At 49.6% G+C, this 24,447-nt stretch overlaps 1 protein-coding gene across 1 annotated transcript in view; it reads right to left on the reverse strand.

Annotated features, from left to right (window-relative positions):
- The window catches only part of CFAP36 (cilia and flagella associated protein 36), a 61,543-nt gene extending 42,531 nt beyond the window's left edge, over positions 1–19,012 (reverse strand). The window contains exons 1-2 of the mRNA XM_063918197.1: positions 18,766–19,012; positions 7,020–7,084 (exon numbers count right to left, since the gene is read on the reverse strand). Of these exons, the coding sequence (XP_063774267.1) occupies positions 7,020–7,084; positions 18,766–18,871 (171 nt within the window). The 5' untranslated portion in view covers positions 18,872–19,012. The remainder of the gene's footprint in view (positions 1–7,019; positions 7,085–18,765) is intronic.
- Between the last annotated feature and the right edge of the window lie 5,435 nt (positions 19,013–24,447).

The following is a 24,447-nucleotide window of genomic DNA, read 5'->3' on the forward strand; positions in this document are numbered from 1 at the left end:
AAAAGTTGGCAACTTTACTGCATATGAAAAGCTTGTCATTTACATCGTGGCAAATAAACTTCAGTTCTACTTAATTCTGATATTAAATGTATAGAATTATAGGGAAGTCTGTATATATACTTTTTTTTAAATAGAATTATAGGGAAGTCTGTATATATACTTTTTTTTAAATAAAAACAGTAATTTAGCCAATGTGGACACTTAACATTAATACCCCTTTCACATCGCACAAATAACCCGGTATCGACACGGCATATTGCCGTGTCGAAACGGGTCAGTGTGCGATGTGAAAGCTCCTTTGCTAAATTAGCGGGTCGCCTGACCCGGTAATTCAACCCGGTAAAAAAATAAGATTTTACGCACCGGTAAATCTATTTCTCGTAGTCCGTAGTGGATGCTGGGACTCCGTAAGGACCATGGGGAATAGCGGCTCCGCAGGAGACTGGGCACAACTAAAGAAAGCTTTAGGACTACCTGGTGTGCACTGGCTCCTCCCACTATGACCCTCCTCCAGACCTCAGTTAGGATACTGTGCCCGGAAGAGCTGACACAATAAGGAAGGATTTTGAATCCCGGGTAAGACTCATATTAGCCACACCAATCACACCGTATAACTCGTGATACTATACCCAGTTAACAGTATGAAATATAACTGAGCCTCTCAACAGATGGCTCAACAATAACCCTTTAGTTAAACAATAACTATATACAAGTATTGCAGACAATCCGTACTTGGGATGGGCGCCCAGCATCCACTACGGACTACGAGAAATAGAATTACCGGTGAGTAAAATCTTATTTTCTCTGACATCCTAAGTGGATGCTGGGACTCCGTGAGGACCATGGAGATTATACCAAAGCTCCCAAACGGGCGGGAGAGTGCGGATGACTCTGCAGCACCGAATGAGCAAACTCTAGGTCCTCCTCAGCCAGGGTATCAAACTTGTAGAATTTTGCAAATGTGTTTGACCCCGACCAAGTAGCTGCTCGGCAAAGTTGTAAAGCCGAGACCTCTCGGGCAGCCGCCCAAGAAGAGCCCACCTTCCTCGTGGAATGGGCTTTCACTGATCTAGGATGCGGCAGTCCAGTCGCAGAATGTGCAAGCTGAATCGTACTACAGATCCAGCGAGCAATAGTCTGCTTTGAAGCAGGAGCACCCAGCTTGTTGGGTGCATACAGGATAAATAGCGAGTCAGTTTTCCTGACACTAGCTGTCCTGGAAACATAAATTTTCAGGGCCCTGACTACGTCCAACAACTTGGAATCCTCCAAGTCTTTAGTAGCCGCAGGCACTACAATAGGTTGGTTCAAATGAAAAGCTGATACCACCTTAGGGAGAAACTGGGGACGAGTCCTCAATTCTGCCCTATCCATATGGAAAATCAGATAAGGGCTTTTACATGACAAAGCCGCCAATTCTGACACACGCCTGGCCGAAGCCAAGGCCAACAGCATGACCACTTTCCACGTGAGATATTTCAAAACCACGGTTTTAAGTGGCTCAAACCAATGCGACTTTAGGAAATCCAACACCACGTTGAGATCCCAAGGTGCCACTGGAGGCACAAAAGGGGGCTGAATATGCAGCACTCCCTTAACAAATGTCTGAACTTCAGGCAGTGAAGCCAGTTCTTTCTGGAAGAAAATTGACAGAGCCGAAATCTGGACCTTAATGGAACCCAATTTTAGGCCCATAGTCGCCCCTGACTGTAGGAAGTGCAGAAAACGACCCAGCTGAAATTCCTCCGTTGGGGCCTTCCTGGCCTCACACCACGCAACATATTTTCGCCATATGCGGTGATAATAGTTTGCGGTCACTTCTTTCCTAACTTTAATCAGCGTAGGGATGACTTCCTCCGGAATGCCCTTTTCCTTCAGGATCCGGCGTTCAACCGCCATGCCGTCAAACGCAGCCGTGGTAAGTCTTGGAACAGACAGGGCCCCTGCTGCAGCAGGTCCTGTCTGAGCGGCAGAGGCCATGGGTCCTCTGAGATCAGTTCTTGAAGTTCCGGGTACCAAGCTCTTCTTGGCCAATCCGGAACAATGAATATAGTTCTTACTCCTCTTTTTCTTATTATCCTCAGTACCTTGGGTATGAGAGGAAGAGGAGGGAACACATAAACCGACTGGTACACCCACGGTGTCACTAGAGCGTCCACAGCTATTGCCTGAGGGTCTCTCGACCTGGCGCAATATCTTTCTAGCTTTTTGTTTAGGCGGGACGCCATCATGTCCACCTGTGGCCGTTCCCAACGGTTTACAATCAGCTGGAAGACTTCTGGATGAAGTCCCCACTCTCCCGGGTGGAGGTCGTGCCTGCTGAGGAAGTCTGCTTCCCAGTTGTCCACTCCCGGAATAAACACTGCTGACAGTGCTAACACGTGATTTTCCGCCCATCGGAGAATCCTTGTGGCTTCTGCCATCGCCATCCTGCTTCTTGTGCCGCCCTGTCGGTTTACATGGGCGACTGCCGTGATGTTGTCTGACTGAATCAGTACCGGCTGGTTTTGAAGCAGTGGTCTTGCCTGACTTAGGGCATTGTAAATGGCCCTCAGTTCCAGAATATTTATGTGTAGGGAAGTCTCCTGACTTGACCATAGTCCCTGGAAGTTTCTTCCCTGTGTGATTGCCCCCCAGCCTCGAAGGCTGGCATCCGTGGTCACCAGGACCCAGTCCTGTATGCCGAATCTGCGGCCCTCTTGAAGATGAGCACTCTGCAGCCACCACAGCAGAGACACCCTGGTCCTTGGAGACAGGGTTATCAGCCGATGCATCTGAAGATGCGATCCGGACCACTTGTCCAACAGGTCCCACTGAAAGGTCCTTGCATGGAACCTGCCGAATGGAATTGCTTCGTAGGAAGCTACTATTTTTCCCAGGACTCGCGTGCAGTGATGCACCGACACCTGTTTTGGTTTCAGGAGGCCTCTGACTAGAGATGACAGCTCCTTGGCTTTCTCCTCCGGGAGAAACACTTTTTTCTGTTCTGTGTCCAGAACCATCCCCAGGAACAGTAGACGTGTCGTAGGGACCAGCTGTGACTTTGGAATATTTAGAATCCAACCGTGCTGTTGTAGCACCTCCCGAGATAGTGCTACCCCGACCAACAACTGCTCCCTGGACCTCGCCTTTATCAGGAGATCGTCCAAGTACGGGATAATTAAAACTCCCTTTTTTCGAAGGAGTATCATCATTTCGGCCATTACCTTGGTAAATACCCTCGGTGCCGTGGACAGACCAAACGGCAACGTCTGGAATTGGTAATGACAATCCTGTACCACAAATCTGAGGTACTCCTGGTGAGGATGGTAAATGGGGACATGCAGGTAAGCATCCTTGATGTCCAGTGATACCATGTAATCCCCCTCGTCCAGGCTTGAAATAACCGCCCTGAGCGATTCCATCTTGAACTTGAATTTTTTTATATAAGTGTTCAAGGATTTCAAATTTAAAATGGGTCTCACCGAACCGTCCGGTTTCGGTACCACAAACATTGTGGAATAGTAACCCCGTCCTTGTTGAAGGAGGGGCACCTTGACTATCACCTGCTGGGAATACAGTTTGTGAATTGCCTCTAGCACAGCCTCCCTGTCTGAGGGAGTTGTTGGCAAGGCAGATTTGAGGAAACGGCGAGGGGGAGACGTCTCGAATTCCAGCTTGTACCCCTGAGATACCACTTGAAGAATCCAGGGATCTACCCGTGAGCGAGCCCACTGATTGCTGAAGTTCTTGAGACGGGCCCCCACCGTACCTGGCTCCGCCTATGGAGCCCCAGCGTCATGCGGTGGACTTAGAGGAAACGGGGGAGGACTTTTGTTCCTGGGAACAGGCTGTATGCTGCAGGTTTTTCCCTCTACCTCTGCCTCTGGGCAGAAAGGACGCGCCTTTAACCCGCTTGCCCTTATGGGGCCGAAAGGACTGTACCGGATAATTTCTTTGGCTGTGAGGGAACATGGGGTAGAAAAGCTGACTTCCCAGCTGTCGCTGTGGAAACGAGGTCCGAGAGACCATCCCCAAACAACTCCTCACCTTTATAAGGCAAAACTTCCATATGCCTTTTAGAATCTGCATCCCCTGTCCACTGCCAAGTCCATAACCCTCTCCTGGCAGAAATGGACATTGCACTTATTTTAGATGCCAGCCGGCAAATATCCCTCTGTGCATCTCTCATGTATAAGACTGCGTCTTTTATATGCTCTATGGTTAGCAATACAGTGTCCCTGTCAAGGGTATCAATATTTTCCGACAGGGAATCTGACCACGCAGCTGCAGCACTGCACATCCATGCTGAAGCAATAGCCGGTCTTAAAATAATACCCGAGTGTGTATATACAGACTTCAGGATAGCCTCCTGCTTCCTATCAGCAGGCTCCTTCAGGGCGGCCGTATCCGGAGACGGTAGTGCCACCTTCTTTGACAGGCGTGTGAGCGCTTTATCCACCCTAGGGGATGTTTCCCAACGTGACCTATCCTCTGGCGGGAAAGGGTACGCCATTAGTAACTTTTTAGAAATTACCAGTTTCTTATCGGGGGAAGCCCACGCTTCTTCACACACCTCATTTAATTCATCAGATGGGGGAAAAACCACTGGTAGTTTTTTCTCCCCAAACATAATACCCTTTTTTGTGGTACCTGGGGTAACATCAGAAATGTGCAACACATTTTTCATTGCCTCAATCATGTAACGTGTGGCCCTACTGGAAGTTACATTAGTCTCATCGTCGTCGACACTGGATTCAGTATCCGTGTCGACATCTGTGTCTGCCATCTGAGGTAGCAGACGTTTTAGAGCCCCTGATGGCTTTTGAGACAGTTGGGCAGGCACGAGCTGAGAAGCCGGCTGTCCCACTTCTGCTATGTCGTCAAACCTTTTATGTAAGGAGTTGACACTTTCACGTAATTCCTTCCACAAGTCCATCCACTCAGGTGTCGGCCCCGCAGGGGGTGACTTCACATTTATCGGCATCTGCTCCGCCTCCACATAAGCCTCCTCATCAAACATGTCGACACAGCCGTATCGACACACCGCACACACACAGGGAATGCTCTGACTGAGGACAGGACCCCACAAAGCCCTTTGGGGAGACAGAGAGAGAGTATGCCAGCACACACCAGAGCGCTATATAACACAGGGATTAACACTATAACTGAGTGATTTTCCCTTATAGCTGCTTATATGTATACTACTGCGCCTAAATTTAGTGCCCCCCCTCTCTTTTTTACCCTTTGTAGTCTTGAAACTGCAGAGGAGAGCCTGAGAGCGATCCTTCCAGCGGAGCTGTGAGGGAAAAATGGCGCCAGTGTGCTGAGGGAGATAGCTCCGCCCCTTTTTCGGCGGACTTCTCCCGCTTTTTTATGGATATCTGGCAGGGGTATTTTTCACATATATAGCCTCTAAGACTATATTATGTGAGTTTTATGCCAGCAAGGTGTTTAATATTGCTGCTCTGTAAGGGGGACGGCGGTGCTGCTCCGGGACCGGACGACCGAGGCTGGGCCTGTGTTCGATCCCTCTGGAGCTAATGGTGTCCAGTAGCCTAAGAAGCCCAAGCTAGCTGCAAGCAGGTAGGTTCGCTTCTTCTCCCCTTAGTCCCTCGTAGCAGTGAGTCTGTTGCCAGAAGATCTCACTGAAAATAAAAAACCTAAAAGTATACTTTCTTTTCTAGGAGCTCAGGAGAGCCCCTAGTGTGCATCCAGCTCAGCCAGGCACAAGATTCTAACTGAGGTCTGGAGGAGGGTCATAGTGGGAGGAGCCAGTGCACACCAGGTAGTCCTAAAGCTTTCTTTAGTTGTGCCCAGTCTCCTGAGGAGCCGCTATTCCCCATGGTCCTTACGGAGTCCCAGCATCCACTTAGGACGTCAGAGAAAGAAGGGTTATTACCGGGTTGAATACCGGGTCAGGTGCAGTGTGAATGGGAGCCGTTCCGATGCGACACGGCTCCCATTCGCAGCATAGGGAGAGGCGGCGCAGGAGATGAGCTCATCTCCCGGCGCCGCCTCCACCCCCGCCCCTGCTGCTCCCCCCGCTGCTATGGCAACCGACCCGGTATATTGCCGGGTCGGAAAGCCAGCAAAGGAGCGCATATGCCGGATCCCACCCGGTAAGGATACGTTTCTCTTACCGGGTGGGATCCGGCATTTGCGATCTGAAAGCAGCATAAGAGGCAAATTCAATTAGCGGCCAAATCAAGGTAATTTTCCTCGATTGGCATTTTCACCGCATTTGCATCTTCTTCACTACAAAAATATTTTATGCACGCACCCGCGATCTGCGCATTTAATTACAAAATCCCAAAACGGGATTACTGCAAAAATTGATGCCAAAAGTGAAAAATTGGTCAATTTGCCTATATCCCCCCAAAAAAGCTAAACTAACATTGGATAACAGTAATAGAAGTTTATTATTTGTTAGAATAAAAATATTTCTGGTACTTAAATTGGGTCAAATGGCTGTTCTATGCTTTTTTTTTTAAATTTCAAAAATTATAGAAAGCTATTTTTTTCCCCAGCAAAATAAATGCTCTCATTAAATTTGGGGTACATAAAAATGGGTATAAGTATATATTTGGGTCACTTCAGGGGACTTTTTTTTTTTTTTTAAAGTGGAAACAGACCGATAAGTCCCACCTGCAAGTCTAAAAACACTTGTCCCGCTGATAAAGCAATATCCATAATTTTGCACTTTTTACCCCAAAAATGACAAGTCATTATTAGCCAATTAAAAATAAATCAAACTTCCAAGTGCCTAATTAGTCATTCAGGGGGCGTCTCAGGGGTTCTGAACCAAATACCGACATTTTGTAACTTAAAATACAGTTTATAAAAATTAAAAAAGTTTATCACCTGCTCACAGTTGGTGAACTGAAATTTGCAGTTAAATTACAGTGAAACCGGTTTCGCAGACAATTGAATAGGCACGTTTCACCACTCGCAGTAAATTTGTGGTTCTTTCGCAGCTAATTGTTCGGCCCTAATTATATATTGATCTTCCATTCATATTAGTAAAAGACTATATTTACCATTTCCTTGTACTCATTGTGAATCTCTGTGTATGACAACTTGTTCTCTTCTTCATCATCAAAAACTGCAATCAGAAATGTCAGGATTTTAGTAATTAAACTAAAATATATAATGGAAACTGCAGAATACATAGAAATAATCCATAGCTACATGGACAATTTGGAGAGGAACCGTCAGTATACCACAACCTGCATGTAAGAAGTGTGCAATCTTAGTGAAGGACACCAACATGAAATACCACCCTTTCCTTTGTACGGCTCCTAGGTTCTACAAGCTCAGGCTTCATGCCACTTCTCTCTGCTTCAGCAATTAAAAACAGGTTGGGTGTTTCCCCAAAGCTGAACATGGATTCAGTGAGGGCACCCATAGCTATTCAGCAAAATGGAGGAAGGGATATTGAAAGTAAGCTTTGTCAGGAGGTGTTCAAGTAGACATCATATATGTGTAAATAAATATGCTGGCCAAAGACTAGTACGATATCGCGTACAAATGTACGATTAAGACGCATCATATGATGCTTTGTGTGCACATGGTACATGTTTTGGGTATGATTATGATGCGATGCGCGGCCCCGTGGGTCGAATATTGCATCCTTAGATCATATGTGTGGCCCATATTATCTGGCGAAATCGTATGCACAGCGTACCTTGTTTTATGCACATACAATGCATCTTATACGATCAGCATAATTTTTGAGTGGCATTTCCTTCCAGGTGATCACGTGCTTTTTGTGAGGCACACAATCGATTGATAGATTGTATAGAATCGGATCGGATGCTGGTCGTCCTATTGTATGGCCAGCTATAGATGTGCTGGCCATACATTAGGACGATATCGGATCCGTATGTAAGATTTCAACGCTTCGTATGAGGCATTGTGTGCACATCGTATGTGTTTTCGGTAGGCTTACAATGTGATGTGGGTCCCTGTTGTTGCATCAAATGATCATTCGTGCAGCCCATATTATCCGTCATAATCGTATGCACATACGACGCATCGTACGTTGGTGCATACGATGAACATCCCTTTAAATGTATTTTTTTTGTGATCACACGCTAGGCGAGGCATACAATCGTATGATTCATCTTATGCAGAAAAATAGCCAAATCATGAGCAATGGGATCCACAGGGGATTGAAGCGAAATCGTATGAGGAATCGGATTGGATGCTGGTCGTCCTCGTGTACGGCCAGGAATAAAGATAGATAGATAGATAGATATCCCTTAGGGATAGGACATACGCAACAGACAAATCTGTAATAAATCTAACAAAAATATGTGTGAAACTTGCTTCGATTTACTGCTACATAGCAAACTGATGATTAGTTTAGGAGGTACGTGTCTGCTACCTGGAGGGGGCTGGCATTAACAAGTAGTTTTGTATGAAAGTGTCCTTAACATAAGTTCTAATAAAATTATTACAACATTATTCCAATTTAAATGCAAAGAGCACAACATTTCTGGTACGGCTCAGGTTAGCAGGAATGTACATATACATTACGTGCAGACTGTACCAGGTTTATCATATAGCAAATGTCAAACACATGCAGTCATTCTCTCATCCTGCTACAATAAGTCTGGTTCTAACACAGGTCTATGCTGAAATGCTATTATTCCCCATACTGTATATCTATACTGCGTGTCCTACACCTGGGTCCCCATCAGCACCAGCTCCTGTACATTACACAGGTCTATGCTGACTACACATGGAACCACCCAGCAGCACCAGCTCCTGTATATTACACAGGTCTTTGTTGACTACACCTGGGCCACCCAGCAACACCCGCTCCTGCACATTACACAGGTCTATGCTGCTTACGCCTGGGCTACCCAGCAGCACCTACTCCTGTACATTACACAGGTCTATCTATGCCAACTACACCTGGGCCACCAAGCAGCACCTAGTGTTCCTTCTAGGCTGTTTCAGCAGGGTGCTGCACCCTGCCCATTTTTGAAATGTGAAAAAGCACCCTGCCCTTTTTCAGTGCACCCTGCAGGACCATAAATCGCCCCCTTGTAAACAGAACGCAACAGTCAGAGTGCATGTTACAATGTTGTCGTCTACTCCTTGCCCACCTCTGAAATTGGAACACAATTTCTATCCTTAGCCAACTGGATGGCAGAGGAGGCACTGTAAATAACACAGCACTCTAATAAGAGGGAAAGAACAGGGTAAGCAGTGAGCATGTACTGCTTACAGTTTCCCTAGTAGAACAGACTTCTTTTTTTCCTATATATTTTAACCCATTGTTTAACTTTTCTGTTTTAGAACACATACGGATTATAACTACCTCAGCACTGGAGACATTTATAATTATCTACTTATGTATATGCTACAGCCAATCTTTCAAGAAGACTGGACATATACAGTATGTTTCTCAGTAAAAATGTTAGGTGTCTTATATGTATGCATGGGTATATGATTTACTAAGGGCAAAATCTATGTACAAAAACTATAAACATATGCGCTATGCTTTGTGTGCAAAGCGTCACATCAACAATGTGCCCTTCAAAATAAAAATGTGCCCTCTTCAATGCTCAGCACCCTGCCCTAAAAAAATCCTAGAGTGAACACTAAGCACCTGCTACTGTACCTTATACAGGCCTATGCAAACTACACCTGGGCTACCCAGCAGCATCCTCTCCTGTACATTATACAGGTCTATGCAAACTACACCTGGGCTACCCAGCAGCATCCTCTCCTGTACATTATACAGGTCTATGCAAACTACACCTGGGCTACCCAGCAGCATCCTCTCCTGTACATTATACAGGTCTATGCAAACTACACCTGGGCTACCCAGCAGCATCCTCTCCTGTACATTATACAGGTCTATGCTGAGGTGCCATTATTACCCACATATCTATAGTGTGTCCTTCACCTGGGTCCCCCAGTAGCACCTGCTCCTGTACCTTACACAGGCCAATGCCGACTACACATCAGCCAACCAGCAGAACCTGCTCATGTACATTATACAGGTCTATGCCGACTACAACTGGGCCACCCAGCACCACCCGCTCCTGTACATTACACAGGTCTATGCCGACTACAACTGGGCCACCCAGCAGCACCCGCTCCTGTACATTACACAGGTCTACGCTGACTACACCTGTACTATCTAGCAACACCGGCTTCTGTACATTACACAGGTCTACGCTGACTACACCTGTACTATCTAGCAACACCGGCTTCTGTACATTACAGAGGTTTATGCTGACTGCACCTGGGCTACCCAGAACCACCCACTCCTATACATTACACAGGTCTATGCTGACTACACCTGGCCTACCCAGCACCACCCGCTCCTGTACATTATACAGGGCTATGCTTAATACATCTGGGCTACCCAGCAACACCGCTCCTGTACATTACACAAATCTATGCTGACTACACCTGGGCCACCCAGCAACACCCGCTCCTGTACATTACACAGGTCTATGCCGACTACACCTAGGCCACCCAGCAACACCCGCTCCTGTACATTACACAGGTCTATGCTTAATACATCTGGGCTACCCAGCAACACCGCTCCTGTACATTACACAAATCTATGCTGACTACACCTGGGCCACCCAGCAACACCCGCTCCTGTACATTACACAGGTCTATGCCGACTACACCTAGGCCACCCAGCAACACCCGCTCCTGTACATTACACAGGTCTATGCCGACTACACCTAGGCCACCCAGCAACACCCGCTCCTGTACATTACACAGGTCTATGCCAACTACACCGGGGCCACCAAGCAGCACCTGCTACTGTACATTATACAGGTCTATGCAGACTACACTTGGGCTACCCAGCAGCATCCGCTCCTGTACATTACACAGGTCTATGCAGACTACATCTGGGCTACCTAGCAGCACCCGCTCCTGTACATTACACAGGCCTATGCGGACTACCCCTTGGCTACCCAGCAACAACCACTCCTGTACATTACACATGTCTATGCCAACAACACCTGGACTACCCAGCAATACCAGCTCCTGTACATTACACAGGTCTATGCCGACTACACATGGACCACCCAGCAGCACCCGCTCCTGTCCATTACACAGGTCCATGCAGACTACACGTGGGCACCCGCTCCTGTACATTACACAGGTCCATGCAGACTACACGTTGGCACCCACTCCTGTACATTACACAGGTCCATGCAGACTACACGTGGGCACCCGCTCCTGTAACTTGCGCTGGTCGATACTGACTACACCTGGGCCACCCATCAGCACCCGCTCCTGTACATTACACAGGTCTATGCTTAATACATCTGGGCTACCCAGCAACACCGCTCCTGTACATTACACAGGTCTATGCCGACTACATCTGGGCTACCCAGCAACACCCGCTCCTGTACATTACACAGGTCTATGCCGACTACATCTGGGCTACCCAGCAATACCCGCTCCTGTACATTACACAGGTCTATGCCGACTACATCTGGGCTACCTAGCAGCACCCGCTCCTGTACATTACACAGGTCTATGCTTAATACATCTGGGCTAACTAGCAACACCAGCTCCTGTACATTACACAGGTCTATGCCAACTACATCTGGGCTACCCAGCAACACCCGCTCCTGTACATTACACAGGTCTATGCTGACTACACCTGGGCCACCCAGCAACACCCGCTCCCGTACATTACACAGGTCTATGCTTAATACATCTGGGCTACCCAGCAACACCAGCTCCTGTACATTACACAGGTCTATTTTACTATACCTGGGCTACCCAGCAACACCCGCTCCTGTACATTACACAGGTCTATGCCGACTACATCTGGGCTACCTAGCAGCACCCGCTCCTGTACATTACACAGGTCTATGCCGACTACATCTGGGCTACCCAGCAACACCGCTCCTGTACATTACACAGGTCTATTTTACTATACCTGGGCTACCCAGCAACACTGCTCCTGTACATTACACAGGTCTATGCCGACTACATCTGGGCTACCCAGCAGCAACCGCTCCTGTACATTACACAGGCCTATGCGGACTACCCCTTGCCTACCCAGCAACAACCACTCCTGTACATTACACATGTCTATGCCAACTACACCTGGACTACCCAGCAACACCCGCTCCCGTACATTACACAGGTCTATGCTTAATACATCTGGGCTACCCAGCAACACCAGCTCCTGTACATTACACAGGTCTATGCCAACTACATCTGGGCTACCCAGCAACACCCGCTCCTGTACATTACACAGGTCTATTTTACTATACCTGGGCTACCCAGCAACACCCGCTCCTGTACATTACACAGGTCTATTTTACTATACCTGGGCTACCCAGCAACACCCGCTCCTGTACATTACACAGGTCTATGCAGACTACATCTGGGCTACCCAGCAACACCGCTCCTGTACATTACACAGGTCTATTTTACTATACCTGGGCTACCCAGCAACACCCGCTCCTGTACATTACACAGGTCTATGCAGACTACATCTGGGCTACCCAGCAACACCGCTCCTGTACATTACACAGGTCTATTTTACTATACCTGGGCTACCTAGCAGCACTGCTCCTGTACATTACACAGGTCTATGCCGACTACATCTGGGCTACCTAGCAGCACCCGCTCCCGTACATTACACAGGTCTATGCTTAATACATCTGGGCTACCCAGCAACACCAGCTCCTGTACATTACACAGGTCTATGCCAACTACATCTGGGCTACCCAGCAACACCCGCTCCTGTACATTACACAGGTCTATGCCGACTACATCTGGGCTACCTAGCAGCACCCGCTCCTGTACATTACACAGGTCTATGCCGACTACATCTGGGCTACCTAGCAGCACCCGCTCCTGTACATTACACAGGTCTATGCCGACTACATCTGGGCTACCCAGCAACACCGCTCCTGTACATTACACAGGTCTATTTTACTATACCTGGGCTACCCAGCAACACCCGCTCCTGTACATTACACAGGTCTATGCCGACTACATCTGGGCTACCCAGCAGCAACCGCTCCTGTACATTACACAGGCCTATGCGGACTACCCCTTGCCTACCCAGCAACAACCACTCCTGTACATTACACATGTCTATGCCAACTACACCTGGACTACCCAGCAATACCAGCTCCTGTACATTACACAGGTCTTTGCCAACTACATCTGGGCTACCCAGCAACACTGCTCCTGTACATTACACAGGTCTATTTTACTATACCTGGGCTACCCAGCAACACCCGCTCCTGTACATTACACAGGTCTATGCCGACTACATCTGGGCTACCCAGCAACACCGCTCCTGTACATTACACAGGTCTATTTTACTATACCTGGGCTACCCAGCAACACTGCTCCTGTACATTACACAGGTCTATGCCGACTACATCTGGGCTACCTAGCAGCACCCGCTCCCGTACATTACACAGGTCTATGCTTAATACATCTGGGCTACCCAGCAACACCAGCTCCTGTACATTACACAGGTCTATGCTGACTACATCAGGGCTACCCAGCAACACCAGCTCCTGTACATTACACAGGTCTATGCCGACTACACATGGACCACCCAGCAGCACCCGCTCCTGTACATTACACAGGTCTATTTTACTATACCTGGGCTACCCAGCAACACTGCTCCTGTACATTACACAGGTCTATTTTACTATACCTGGGCTACCCAGCAACACCCGCTCCTGTACATTACACAGGTCTATGCAGACTACATCTGGGCTACCTAGCAGCACCCGCTCCTGTACATTACACAGGCCTATGCGGACTACCCCTTGGCTACCCAGCAACAACCACTCCTGTACATTACACATGTCTATGCCAACTACACCTGGACTACCCAGCAATACCAGCTCCTGTACATTACACAGGTCTATGCCGACTACACATGGACCACCCAGCAGCACCCGCTCCTGTCCATTACACAGGTCCATGCAGACTACACGTGGGCACCCGCTCCTGTACATTACACAGGTCCATGAAGACTACACGTTGGCACCCACTCCTGTACATTACACAGGTCCATGCAGACTACACGTGGGCACCCGCTCCTGTAACTTGCGCTGGTCGATACTGACTACACCTGGGCCACCCATCAGCACCCGCTCCTGTACATTACACAGGTCTATGCCTTATACATCTGGGCTACCCAGCAACACCAGCTCCTGTACATTACACAGGCCTATGCTGACTACATCTGGGCTACCCAGCAACACCGCTCCTGTACATTACACAGGTCTATGCCGACTACATCTGGGCTACCCAGCAATACCCGCTCCTGTACATTACACAGGTCTATGCCGACTACATCTGGGCTACCCAGCAACACCCGCTCCTGTACATTACACAGGTCTATGCCGACTACATCTGGGCTACCCAGCAACACCCGCTCCTGTACATTACACAGGTCTATTTTACTATACCTGGGCTACCCAGCAACACCCGCTCCTGTACATTACACATGTCTAAGCCGACTACACCTGAGCTACCCAGCAACACCTGCTCCTGTACATTACACAGGTCTATGCTGACTACACCTGGGCCACCCAACAACACCCGCTCCTGTACATTACACAGGTCTATGCCGACTACACCTAGGCCACCCAGCAACACCCGCTCCTGTAGATTACACAGGTCTATGCCAACTACACTGGGGCCACCAAGCAGCACCCGCTCCTGTACATTACACAGGTCTATGCTGACTACATCTGAGCTACCCAGCAACACCAGCTCCTGTACATTACACAGGTCTATGATGACTACATCTGGGCTACCCAGCAACACCGCTCCTGTACATTACACAGGTCTATTTTACTATACCTGGGCTACCCAGCAACACTGCTCCTGTACATTACACAGGTCTATGCCGACTACATCTGGGCTACCCAGCAACACCCGCTCCTGTACATTACACAGGTCTATGCCGACTACATCTGGGCTACCCAGCAACACCGCTCCTGTACATTACACAGGTCTATTTTACTATACCTGGGCTACCCAGCAACACTGCTCCTGTACATTACACAGGTCTATGCCGACTACATCTGGGCTACCTAGCAGCACCCGCTCCCGTACATTACACAGGTCTATGCTTAATACATCTGGGCTACCCAGCAACACCAGCTCCTGTACATTACACAGGTCTATGCTGACTACATCTGGGCTACCCAGCAACACTGCTCCTGTACATTACACAGGTCTATTTTACTATACCTGGGCTACCCAGCAACACCCGCTCCTGTACATTACACAGGTCTATGCCGACTACATCTGGGCTACCTAGCAGCACCCGCTCCTGTACATTACACAGGCCTATGCGGACTACCCCTTGGCTACCCAGCAACAACCACTCCTGTACATTACACATGTCTATGCCAACTACACCTGGACTACCCAGCAATACCAGCTCCTGTACATTACACAGGTCTATGCCGACTACACATGGACCACCCAGCAGCACCCGCTCCTGTCCATTACACAGGTCCATGCAGACTACACGTGGGCACCCGCTCCTGTACATTACACAGGTCCATGAAGACTACACGTTGGCACCCACTCCTGTACATTACACAGGTCCATGCAGACTACACGTGGGCACCCGCTCCTGTAACTTGCGCTGGTCGATACTGACTACACCTGGGCCACCCATCAGCACCCGCTCCTGTACATTACACAGGTCTATGCTTAATACATCTGGGCTACCCAGCAACACCAGCTCCTGTACATTACACAGGTCTATGCTGACTACATCTGGGCTACCCAGCAATACCCGCTCCTGTACATTACACAGGTCTATGCCGACTACATCTGGGCTACCCAGCAACACCCGCTCCTGTACATTACACAGGTCTATGCCGACTACATCTGGGCTACCCAGCAACACCCGCTCCTGTACATTACACAGGTCTATGCCGACTACATCTGGGCTACCCAGCAACACCCGCTCCTGTACATTACACAGGTCTATGCCGACTACATCTGGGCTACCCAGCAATACCCGCTCCTGTACATTACACAGGTCTATGCCGACTACATCTGGGCTACCCAGCAACACCCGCTCCTGTACATTACACAGGTCTATGCCGACTACATCTGGGCTACCCAGCAACACCCGCTCCTGTACATTACACAGGTCTATTTTACTATACCTGGGCTACCCAGCAACACCCGCTCCTGTACATTACACATGTCTATGCCGACTACACCTGAGCTACCCAGCAACACCTGCTCCTGTACATTACACAGGTCTATGCTGACTACACCTGGGCCACCCAACAACACCCGCTCCTGTACATTACACAGGTCTATGCCGACTACACCTAGGCCACCCAGCAACACCCGCTCCTGTAGATTACACAGGTCTATGCCAACTACACTGGGGCCACCAAGCAGCACCCGCTCCTGTACATTACACAGGTCTATGCTGACTACATCTGAGCTACCCAGCAACACCAGCTCCTGTACATTACACAGGTCTATGATGACTACATCTGGGCTACCCAGCAACACCGCTCCTGTACATTACACAGGTCTATTTTACTATACCTGGGCTACCCAGCAACACTGCTCCTGTACATTACACAGGTCTATGCCGACTACATCTGGGCTACCCAGCAACACCCGCTCCTGTACATTACACAGGTCTATGCCGACTACATCTGGGCTACCCAGCAACACCGCTCCTGTACATTACACAGGTCTATTTTACTATACCTGGGCTACCCAGCAACACTGCTCCTGTACATTACACAGGTCTATGCCGACTACATCTGGGCTACCTAGCAGCACCCGCTCCCGTACATTACACAGGTCTATGCTTAATACATCTGGGCTACCCAGCAACACCAGCTCCTGTACATTACACAGGTCTATGCTGACTACATCTGGGCTACCCAGCAACACTGCTCCTGTACATTACACAGGTCTATTTTACTATACCTGGGCTACCCAGCAACACCCGCTCCTGTACATTACACAGGTCATGCTGACTACACCTGGGCCACCCAGCAACACCCGCTCCTGTACATTACACAGGTCTATTTTACTATACCTGGGCTACCCAGCAACACTGCTCCTGTACATTACACAGGTCTATGCAGACTACATCTGAGCTACCTAGCAGCACCCGCTCCTGTACATTACACAGGTCTATGCTTAATACATCTGGGCTACCCAGCAACACCAGCTCCTGTACATTACACAGGTCTATGCCAACTACATCTGGCCTACCCAGCAACACTGCTCCTGTACATTACACAGGTCTATTTTACTATACCTGGGCTACCCAGCAACACCCGCTCCTGTACATTACACAGGTCTATGCCGACTACATCTGGGCTACCCAGCAACACCCGCTCCTGTACATTACACAGGTCTATGCCGACTACATCTGGGCTACCTAGCAGCACCCGCTCCTGTACATTACACAGGTCTATGCTTAATACATCTGGGCTAACCAGCAACACCAGCTCCTGTACATTACACAGGTCTATGCCAACTACATCTGGGCTACCCAGCAACACCCGCTCCTGTACATTACACAGGTCTATGCTGACTACACCTGGGCCACCCAGCAACACCCACTCCAGTACATTACACAGGTCTATGCCGACTACACCTAGGCCACCCAGCAACACCCGCTCCTGTAGATTACACAGGTCTATGCTTAATACATCTGGGCTACCCAGCAACACCAGCTCCTGTACATTACACAGGTCTATTTTACTATACCTGGGCTACCCAGCAACACCCGCTCCTGTACATTACACAGGTCTATGCCGACTACATCTGGGCTACCTAGCAACACCCGCTCCTGTACATTACACAGGTCTATGCAGACTACCCCTGGGCTACCCAGCAACACCCGCTCCTGTACATTACACATGTCTATACCAACTACACCTGGGCTACCCAGCAATACCAGCTCCTGTACATTACACAGGTCTATGCCGACTACACATGGACCACCCAGCAGCACCCGCTCCTGTCCATTACACAGGTCCATGCAGACTACACGTGGGCACCCGCTCCTGTACATTACACAGGTCCATGCAGACTACACGTGGGCACCCACTCCTGTACATTACACAGGTCCATGCAGACTACACGTGGGCACCCGCTCCTGTAACTTGCGCTGGTCGATACGGACTACACCTGGGCCACCCATCAGCACCCGCTCCTGTACATTACACAGGCCTATGCGGACTACCCCTTGGCTACCCAGCAACAACCACTCATGTACATTACACAGGTCTATGCTGACTACACCTGGGCTACCCAGAAATACCCGCTCCTGTACATTACACAGGTCTATGCCGACTACACCTGGGCCACCCATCAGCACCCGCTCCTGTCCATTACACAGGTCCATGCAGACTACATGTGGGCACCAGCTCCTGTAACTTGCGCTGGTCGATACTGACTACACCTAGGCCACCCATCAGCACCAGCATTACACAGGTCTATGCTCATTACACCTGGGCTACACAGCAACACGCACTCTACATCACACAGGTCTATGCTGACTGCACCTGGGCCACCCAGCAGCACCCGCTCCTGTACGTTATGCATTGCAGTCATCATATACCACTTTCCCCGACATCTCCCGTGTATCTGTATTAGTGACTGAGCACTCTGCTCCCAACTGTGCATGCTGGGACTTGTAGTTCCTTCCTTTGCTCTGTCCATCTGAGGAGTGCGGACAGGCAGAATAATACGGCATCACGGTTGGGAGCGGGGTGAGACTCTGTCCTCGGCTAGTACCTGTGCATTTCTGTTCTATAAAGTCGGCCACCGGCTCAGTCCAGACGGGGCAGCTAAGGAAGCCCAGCACGCTCTCCAGCACCCACTCAGCGTCCTCCGCGGCCATTGCCGATCCTCCCTCAGGTGCCTGTACCTGTCTGGACCCTCCTCCGATAAGGAAGCAACGGCGGCTGGCACCGGAGCCAGGACCCCGGATGAAGTACAGTAGAAGGGGCCCGTGAGCGCGCTGGTCGGGGCGGGAGCATCTCCATGGCGACCGACGTCATGGTGATGCGGGAACACCGCGAGGCCGCGCATGCAGCTGTGCCTCAGCAGTGCAGTGTGTAGTGTATAAATGTGTATGGGTGGTTCACGCCAGAAGCTGTGCTGCAAGGCTGAGACAAACAAACTAATTATATCTATCTATCTAGATAGATATATCTGCAGCAGGATATACTGTGTTCCACAGGGAAAACATCGGGGTGAGAGTGTCCAAGTTCCGTATGGAAACGCTGCGCTCGATTGTACTGGCGTGGAACCCGGAGATTATATGGTAACCCTAGATATACACGATGCCTATCTGCATATACTTATTGCCGTATCGCATCAGCAATATCTGCGGTTTGCTATTGGCAACCTTCATTATCAGTTCCAGGCTCTGCCGTTTGGACTGGCCACGGTCCCTCGGATCTTCACCAAGGTTATGGCCATGACGACTCATCTGCGTCGTCTGAGAATCAGGATCCTGCCATATCTGGACGACTTGCGGATCCTGGCGAACTCCCAATATGTCCTCCTCAGTCATCTACAACTGACAGTAAACTTCCTACAAGCCCACGGGTGGCTCGTCAACTGGAAGAAGTCCTCGCTGGTCCTTGCTCGGAGCATGGTGCACCTGGTGGCACTGCTGGACACACACAGTCAAAGACTGTTTCTGCCTCCAGAGAAAGTCCTGAAACTTCAGGACAGGATAAGATGCTTCCTCTCTCGCCCAAGAGTGTCAATACACTCGGTGATGCAAGTACTAGGCCTCATGCTGTTGGCGTTAAACATGGTAGAGTACGCTCCATTTCATTCCCGCCCTCTACAGAGGTTAATCCTTTCCAAGTGGGATGGCCTGACTCATCGGATCAGGTCTGAAATGATCTTGACTCCGGAGGTTCGTCCGTCTCTGACCTGGTGGCTACGGGACCGCAGGTGAGAAGGGGCCGTCCCTTCTGGATTCCCAACTGGGTCCTACTGACTACAGATGCAAGTCTGAGGGGTTGGGGGCACGGTGTTGGAGCAACACTCTCTCCAATGTCAGTGGACCAGGGAGGAATCTCTCCTCCCGGTAAGCAGTCTGGAATTGCAGGCAGTGTTCAATGCTTTGACTCTTGCCCTGCCTGACACGGAACAGGCCTGTTCAAGTACAATCAGACAACGCTACCACGGTGGCTTACATAAATCATCAAGGGGTCACTCGAAGCCGCAAGGCAATGATGGAAGAGTCAAAAATCCTTTGTTGAGCGGAACGCCATCTGCCAGCAATATCGGCAGTGTTCATTTCGGGGGTCCTCAACTGGGAAGCCGACTTCCATTTGAACCTCTTAAATCAGTGGACCTTAAATGGCTCACAGCCAAGGTCCTGTTTCTGCTGGCTAATGCCTCTGCTAGACGGGTGTCAGACTTAGGCGCTTTGTCCTGTCGTCCACCCTTTTTGATTTTTCATCGTGACCGAGCAGTTCTTAGAAGTCGCCCTGGTTATTTACATAAGGTGGTGTCATCTTTTCACCTTAATCAAGATTTTGTGGTTCCAGCCTTCATCTCTTCTGAATTGTCCTCCAAAGAACGGTCTGTGGATGTGGTACGGGCTCTCCGTATATATGTGGAGAGGACTGCTTCTATCAGGAGGTCAGATACCCTCTTTGTACTGTTTGGTTTTCACAAACGTGGCTGGCCTGTGAATAAGCAAACCTTGGCCAGATGGATTAGAATGGTGATTGTACAAGCTTATGCGCAGGAGGGATTCCCAGCTCCTGCTGCTATTGAATCCTATTCTACTCGATCTGTTGGACCTTCTTGGGAGGCCCACTGTGGCGCGTCTGCAGAACAATTGTGCAAGGCGGCTACGTGGTCCACAGTGAACACGTTCATTAGGTTCAATGCACTTGATACTTCCGCCTCCCAAGATGCTTCCTTTGGACGCCAGCTTCTCATACCCGCTAAGGTGCGTCCCCTCCCTTGAGGAACTGCTTTAGGACATCCCCGATGTTTTCCCTGCAGAACACAGTGTACCCCGCTGCAGAAAATAAGAATTTACTCACCGGTAATTCTATTTCTCGTAGTCCGTAGTGGATGCTGGGACTCCGTAAGGACCATGGGGAATAGCGGCTCCGCAGGAGACTGGGCACAACTAAAAGAAAGCTTTTGGTCTAACTGGTGTGCACTGGTTCCTTCCTCTATGACCCTCCTCCAGACTTCAGTTAGGATACTGTGCCCGGAAGAGCTGACACAATAAGGAAGGATTTTGAATCCCGGGTAAGACTCATACCAGCCACACCAATCACACCGTATAACTCGTGATACAATACCCAGTTAACAGTATGACAACAACTGAGCCTCTCAACAGATGGCTCAACAATAACCCTTTAGTTAAACAATAACTATATACAAGTATTGCAGACAATCCGCACTTGGGATGGGCGCCCAGCATCCACTACGGACTACGAGAAATAGAATTACCGGTGAGTAAATTCTTATTTTCTCTGACGTCCTAAGTGGATGCTGGGACTCCGTAAGGACCATGGGGATTATACCAAAGCTCCCAAACGGGCGGGAGAGTGCGGATGACTCTGCAGCACCGAATGGGCAAACTCTAGGTTCTCCTCAGCCAGGGTGTCAAACTTGTAGAATTTAGCAAATGTGTTTGACCCCGACCAAGTAGCTGCTCGGCAAAGTTGTAGAGACGAGACCCCCTCGGGCAGCCGCCCAAGAAGAGCCCACCTTCCTCGTGGAATGGGCTTTCACTGATTTAGGATGCGGCAGTCCAGCCGCAGAATGTGCAAGCTGAATCGTACTACAGATCCAGCGAGCAATAGTCTGCTTTGAAGCAGGTGCACCCAACTTGTGGGGCGCATACAGGATAAATAGCGAGTCAGTCTTTCTGACTCCAGCTGTCCTGGAAACATAAATTTTCAGGGCCCTGACTACGTCCAACAACTTGGAAGCCTCCAAGTCATTAGTAGCCGCAGGCACCACGATAGGTTGGTTCAGATGAAAGGCTGATACCACCTTAGGGAGAAATTGGGGACGAGTCCTCAATTCTGCCCTATCCATATGGAATATCAGATAAGGGCTTTTACATGACAAAGCCGCCAATTCTGATACACGCCTGGCCGAAGCCAAGGCCAACAACATGACCACTTTCCACATGAGATATTTCAAAACCACGGTTTTAAGTGGCTCAAACCAATGTGACTTTAGGAAATCCAACACCACGTTGAGATCCCAAGGTGCCACTGGAGGCACAAAAGGGGGCTGAATATGCAGCACTCCTTTAACAAACGTCTGAACTTCAGGTAGTGAAGCCAGTTCTTTCTGGAAGAAAATCGATAGAGCCGAAATCTGGACCTTAATGGAACCCAATTTGAGGCCCATAGTCACCCCTGACTGTAGGAAGTGCAGAAAACGGCCCAGCTGAAATTCCTCCGTTGGGGCCTTCCTGGCCTCACACCACGCAACATATTTTCGCCAAATGCGGTGATAATGGTTTGCGGTCACTTCTTTCCTAGCTTTAATCAGCGTAGGAATGACTTCCTCCGGAATGCCCTTTTCCTTCAGGATCCGGTGTTCAACCGCCATGCCGTCAAACGCAGCCGCGGTAAGTCTTGGAACAGACAGGGCCCCTGCTGCAGCAGGTCCTGTCTGAGCGGCAGAGGCCATGGGTCCTCTGAGATCATTTCTTGAAGTTCAGGGTACCAAGCTATTCTTGGCCAATCCGGAACAATGAGTATAGTTCTTACTCCTCTTCTCCTTATTATCCTCAGTACCTTTGGTATGAGAGGAAGAGGAGGGAACACATAAACCGACCGGTACACCCACAGTGTCACTAGAGCGTCCACAGCTATCGCCTGAGGGTCTCTTGGCCTGGCGCAATATCTTTCTAGCTTTTTGTTTAGGCGGGACGCCATCATGTCCACCTGTGGCCTTTCCCAACGGTTTACAATCAGTTGGAAGACTTCTGGATGAAGTCCCCACTCTCCCGGGTGGAGGTCGTGCCTGCTGAGGAAGTCTGCTTCCCAGTTGTCCACTCCCGGAATAAACACTGCTGACAGTGCTAACACGTGATTTTCCGCCCATCGGAGAATCCTTGTGGCTTCTGCCATCGCCGTCCTGCTTCTCGTGCCGCCCTGTCGGTGTACATGGGCGACTGCCGTGATGTTGTCTGACTGGATCAGTACCGGCTGGTTTTGAAGCAGGGGTTTTGCCTGACTTAGGGCATTGAAAATGGCCCTCAGTTCCAGAATATTTATGTGTAGGGAAGTCTCCTGACTTGACCATAGTCCTTGGAAGTTTCTTCCCTGTGTGACTGCCCCCCAGCCTCGAAGGCTGGCATCCGTGGTCACCAGGACCCAGTCCTGTATGCCGAATCTGCGGCCCTCTTGAAGATGAGCACTTTGCAGCCACCATAGCAGAGACACCCTGGTCCTTGGAGACAGGGTTATCAGCCGATGCATCTGAAGATGCGATCCGGACCACTTGTCCAACAGATCCCACTGAAAGGTTCTTGCATGGAACCTGCCGAATGGAATAGCTTCGTAGGAAGCTACCATATTTCCCAGGATCCGCGTGCAGTGACGCACCGACACCTGTTTTGGTTTTAGGAGGCCTCTGACTAGAGATGACAGCTCCTTGGCCTTCTCCTCTGGGAGAAACACTTTTTTCTGTTTTGTGTCCAGAACCACCCCCAGGAACAGTAGACGTGTCGTAGGGACCAGCTGTGACTTTGGAATATTTAGAATCCAGCCGTGCTGTTGTAGCACCTCCCGAGATAGTGCTACCCCGACCAACAACTGCTCCCTGGACCTCGCCTTTATCAGGAGATTGTCCAAGTACGGGATAATTAAAACTCCCTTCTTTCGAAGGAGTATCATCATTTCGGCTATTACCTTGGTAAAGACCCTCGGAGCCGTGGATAGACCAAACGGCAACGTCTGGAATTGGTAATGACAATCCTGTACCACAAATCTGAGGTACTCCTGGTGAGGATGGTAAATGGGGACATGCACGTAAGCATCCTTGATGTCCAGAGATACCATGTAATCCCCCTCGTCCAGGCTTGCAATAACCGCCCTGAGCGATTCCATCTTGAACTTGAATTTTTTTATATATGTGTTCAAGGATTTCAAATTTAAAATGGGTCTCACCGAACCGTCCGGTTTCGGTACCACAAACATTGTGGAATAGTAACCCCGTCCTTGTTGAAGTAGGGGCACCTTGACTATCACCTGCTGGGAATACAGCTTGTGAATTGCCTCTAGCACTGCCTCCCTGCCTGAGGGAGTTGTTGGCAAGGCAGATTTGAGGAAACGGCGGGGGGGAGACATCTCAAATTCCAGCTTGTACCCCTGAGATACTACTTGAAGGATCCAGGGATCCACCCGTGAGCGAGCCCACTGATTGCTGAAGTTTTTGAGACGGGCCCCCACCGTACCTGGCTTC

This window comes from Pseudophryne corroboree, chromosome 4 (genome assembly GCF_028390025.1).
Source record: "Pseudophryne corroboree isolate aPseCor3 chromosome 4, aPseCor3.hap2, whole genome shotgun sequence".
Taxonomy (NCBI): domain Eukaryota; kingdom Metazoa; phylum Chordata; class Amphibia; order Anura; family Myobatrachidae; genus Pseudophryne; species Pseudophryne corroboree.